The sequence below is a fragment of the Phalacrocorax carbo genome, chromosome 2, assembly GCF_963921805.1.
Source record: "Phalacrocorax carbo chromosome 2, bPhaCar2.1, whole genome shotgun sequence".
Classification (NCBI taxonomy): domain Eukaryota; kingdom Metazoa; phylum Chordata; class Aves; order Suliformes; family Phalacrocoracidae; genus Phalacrocorax; species Phalacrocorax carbo.
The window spans coordinates 115,903,414-115,908,093 of record NC_087514.1 but is presented as its reverse complement, the minus strand read 5'-3'; the positions used below and the strand labels follow the sequence as shown (position 1 = coordinate 115,908,093).

General features: G+C 40.6%; 1 protein-coding gene across 1 annotated transcript; it reads right to left on the bottom strand.

Moving 5' to 3' along the window:
* Window positions 1-345: 345 nt before the first annotated feature.
* GPR141 (G protein-coupled receptor 141) lies at window positions 346-3,880 on the bottom strand. Its single transcript, XM_009505336.2, has 2 exons — window positions 3,641-3,880; window positions 346-3,560 (listed from the first exon to the last, which is right to left on the bottom strand). Exon 2 carries the CDS (start codon window positions 3,555-3,557, stop codon window positions 2,613-2,615), a length of 945 nt encoding a protein of 314 aa, XP_009503631.1. The 5' UTR covers window positions 3,558-3,560; window positions 3,641-3,880; the 3' UTR covers window positions 346-2,612.
* Between the last annotated feature and the right edge of the window lie 800 nt (window positions 3,881-4,680).

Sequence of the window (4,680 nt, the reverse complement as noted above, 5' to 3'; positions counted from 1 at the left end):
TTAATTCTCTCAGGACAGAGGCAGGCTTTCTTTGCCAGACACTAACTTTCACAAAGCAAGATGAGTGGCAGATGTATAAGTTTGCATAGGCAGTCCCACAGAAAGCATGGCTTTGAGCTGAATAGTATCACTGACTTAAAGCATGGAATTACAACCCCCTAATCCTGCTCATTATCATCCTGAGTTAGCATTACTATCATTAACATCTGTTTTTATTTGAGAAAAAACCCAGCAACTACTATTTTTCTGATGCTATGGTGCAGGGAGTTGTGAATGTGTACATTTTTACAAGAATTAAACACTTGTGATTTTAACACTTACATGAACAAGATTGATTAAGATTGGTCGGGAGGTACTGTTTGTAAATGTATGTTTTATTTTTTTAAAGTCTTGCCAAATTCAGATACAAAATGCTTTTCATTTATATGCATATTTGCAGGAAGGACTTGCTTATCTTTTTCAGCACAGTCATTTTGTTTGTTAATAACTTTATTATGACAGAAGGGTTATAATATAGTGTTACAAAGGTATGCAGTGCCTACAGAACACATGCAAGGTATTTTCTTCCACCAACAATGTTGCTATAGGAGGAAACAGAAATATTGTGCCATTTTCCATCTTCTCTTCTGCCACAACGAAGACCTGCTTTGTTCCTGTAGTTTTAAAACAAATCTGGATCACAGCAGTTTATTGCTTTCTTAATGGCACATAATTAACTGGTAGTGAACTACACATTCAGGTTGGCTCTTCCCATGTTATGAAAGTCTCCGTAGTTCCCTGACTACTCCTGAATCAGGCTGGTAGTTGTCTTCCTCTTTACCATGATCCTTTCGGGGCAAATTCCTTCTCAGACAGTTTTTGTTGCAGATCCCCAGACACTGCAAGCTCTCACAATTCTTTCTTTCCAACTTTTGGTGTTATATAGCATTACTCAGATGCTGACCTGAAAATACTCTCATGATCAGACCTCCCAAGAGATATAGAGGAGCTTGAAGCAAGAAGAAAGACAGGGAAGAAAGACTAAAGAAGAGATGGGATCCTATAAAGTAAACATCTTTGGTGGGACCAAATGCAATGAGCATAGCAGTAAGACTGTACAGGTACCTCAAGATCAACCACTAGTTATTTGATCGCTGTCTGATGAGCAAGAGATGTTGAAGGTGAAGTAGAAAGGAATGGAAGGATTCAGAAGTATGAAAAGATGGACTTCAACAGCACCATGAGGAGAGACTGTCACTGGAAATTAATCAGCTGATAACCTCTAATTTGTCAAATGATTAAAAAATTATTTCACTGGCTTTAGATGAAAAAATTGGACCTTATGCAGATGGCAAGAAGAAGAAAGATAGAACAGCCATGGTTGTCTTGGATTATAGCACTCAGGGATTTATACTCTTTTTGGGGGGATAGGTGTAAAGCAGCTAAGCTATGAAAATCTTAATATCTTTCACAGAATTATTTTGCTGGTTTTTTTCCTCTTTTCAAGTGGAATTCAATTCTGTTTTCAGAGATAGCAACTTGCGATGCCTCACTGAGATATGATAAGCTTTTTAGCTACACCAGGTTTATTAGATTTTCCATCCCTCCAAACCAAGCAGTAACATTTTAATTTCTTCTACTAGTATTAAATGTATAGAATTTATTTCAAGCTAAAGATACTGTGAGTAATTAGTTACAAACTTCAGAACTGCACAAAATCAACATGGGAGGAAAAAAATCATTGTTACCTTGGAGACCTAAAATATTTGATTTTTTAAGAGAAGACAACTGCTGTCTGAAAGATCTAAATAAAATGATCCTCACTGTTAACTTATTTTTTTTTAAAATTGAACAATTCTGTAAATAAAAATACAGGCTTTTGTTTGAAATTTCAATGTTCATTTCAGTAACAATGTGTCATTTTTGTTGTTGGAGACATTTTCATAATGTTTGAAAGAGAACAAAACACATTTCTGCTGCAGTGGTATCATCTCCAAAGGTGCTTTTGATAAAATCTTTTAAGAAATAGATATTTATTGCTGTTTTGTTTTTAAAGAGTTGGTTTAATACTTCAATTAATATAGAAAAGTATACTTGTTGTTCGATACTTGTACAGTGAAGGATCAGACCTACTCAGGAGAAAGAATAGCTTCCCTAGTATGTTATGAGAGCTTGTGGAGAATAAATAAGTAATATATGTGGGAAACTATATAGACATTTAAATTTCAAAAAATCTGTACCTTATTCCATAAAAAAAAGGCTTTTTGTTTTGTGTTCCTACATACTTTGCGCATTCTCTTGAGTCTCCTCCTAGTGCCTTTGATTTCACAAACCTTGATGTAAAAACAGTAAGAAAGAAGAGCCCACCCCCTTTCCTCCCTCTCCTCCAGGTGCATCCGCCTCTCGCTAGGTAGCACTATGAGGAAATCCCAGAGGTAACCTTCCAGTTTACCAGCTGAGACACTGGAGGCAGTTCGCACCATTATTTTGGGGAGCAGGTGTGCAGAGCCCTGTGCGAGTGCGTTGCACTGTTTCCAGGGCCCACCCTGACTTGCTGAGGAGGGGGCTTGCCATGCCTGTCCAGCACCATGCTCTGCCAGCTCCAGGTCTGCGCACACTGCAGGAGGTTGATGCTAGCAGCAAGACAACTTGCTGCGGAGTATGCCCACCTTTTGCTTGAAGAATCGGCTTCCACTCAGCATGAACGACAGCAGGTCCAGACAACTGAGGGCCGTCAGACTCAAAAAAACTTCATTGTAGCTTTCCAACTGTTCCAGATCACCCACATGCTGTATGTAGTAGGCCCTAAAGAGGTGATAGGGAAGGAAGCAAATTATGATGACACAGATGAAAATCAAGTTTTTAACCTGGGCCCAGAACTCTTGGTGTGACCAGAGGGAGGTGGAAAGCTTTCTCACCACTTTTACCAGGATGAAAATCTGGATGCCCAAGAGGACACTAGTAATGCAGATGACAGCTGCAATTGTGGTGTAGTTCAGGGCTTTCACACTCCCCTGCTTAAGTTCTTTGTGGAACTTAAAGCATGTTGTATCATTGTATAGGCCTAAGCGTCCATATTCAAAGGAAAAGACTGGCACCACAAAGATCATGACGGCGACCCACACAGCAGCGCTTGCCGCAATGGCGTGCAGCTTCCTGTAAAACTCCACCTTGTCCTTCCATTGAAAGAAGATGAGCCACCGGATCACCAGCGTGATCACGTAGAATAGGAAGGTCAGGTACATGTGGATGTGCACCATTGCGCTCACCACTTTGCAAAATGGCATCTTGAATACCCACTTCTTGTTGACATAGTAGTGCAGGCGGAAGGGCACCGTGAAGAGGAGGAGGCTGTGCACAACAACCAGGTTAACAATGGCTGTAGTGGTCACGGACAGAGTGTTCATCTTCACCAGCACAAACAACATTGTGGTGGTCCCAATCCCACCTCCAGCAAAGGCAACTGAGTAGGCAGTAATCAGTATGGCAGTCATGGTGTTGGTGTGAGTGAAGGCAGAGGAGGAGTCACTGCTGTTCCTATTCTCTTCAATCATGTTCCTGAAATCTTCCTTGTACATATTCTAGAAATCAAAGAATACATAAAGTCTAAGACAAAGTAGGTATGAGACGGCCCACCTGAAAAGCCAACAAGGCTTTCTACCTGGATCTTGCTCAAGGGATAATCCTGGAATCTCACAGCTGGCACAAGCTGTAACCAGTAGTTTTATCCAACCATCCTCCAGCCTAGAGAAAGTTGGGCAGAGAAGCAGCTCTAGTCCTTAAGATGTTGCTAGCTGTACCCTGAAAAACAAGCATGAGTTAGAAATATGTGGGAAGAAGAGATCCTTAGAGAAATGACACAATTGTGGTGGTTTTATGCTCTCCGTGTTATTAGCTCTCCTCTCTTCTGAGCATCTGCATGCTTTTACAGTGAAGATCAGAGATATTGTTCGAATTCTGCTACTCTTTCATCAGTTTGTTTATTTGCAACATAAATCTGTCCTTCCCAGGACCAGATAATAACCATATGTTGCTCTATCAAAGCTACAAATTTTGTTACCGAGGGCTGAGTTTTGCACACATTACAGTCAACGCCTTTTTCCTCATGGACAATTTATCTAAGCAAGGGATTAAACACCATGGATACCCAGGCTCCCTGGAAATCTTGCTCAGATCCTGCCAGACTGAGTAGCGTGGGCAGTGTTGTCCCGGTGCTCAGGGCCATTTCACATGTAATATGTCGTAATCGGGTGTTACAAAATGGGCTGTTAGAAAATGTTAGGAAAGGACAGCCTGGGTTAGTGCAAATAAGCCTGCTTAGCCCGAGCTGAGGCTAGATGAAAGGTAATAGCAAGGTTAGTAAGTATGCTATACATTTTTAATATGTTACTGTTTCAAAGCGAGATTAAATAAAATTCTTATAATTGTAAATGTAACTTTTGGTAGGATTTTGAAGTACTACAAGAGCGTGTGGGAGGGGAAGAGTTCAGGTAGGGTGTTATCCTGAACCATGTTTACATCTATGAAAGTATCAAGAGGATGTCCACACTACAGTCGCAGAAAAGAAGCAGGGAAAATTGAACAGTGCTGGTCTCTGTGCTATCCCACTTATACTGCTGCTGCTGCTACCTAAGCTATAATTTAAAACTAACTCTGGCATGTTATCCATTTCACCGGTGAATGCCATAACACAAGAGCTGG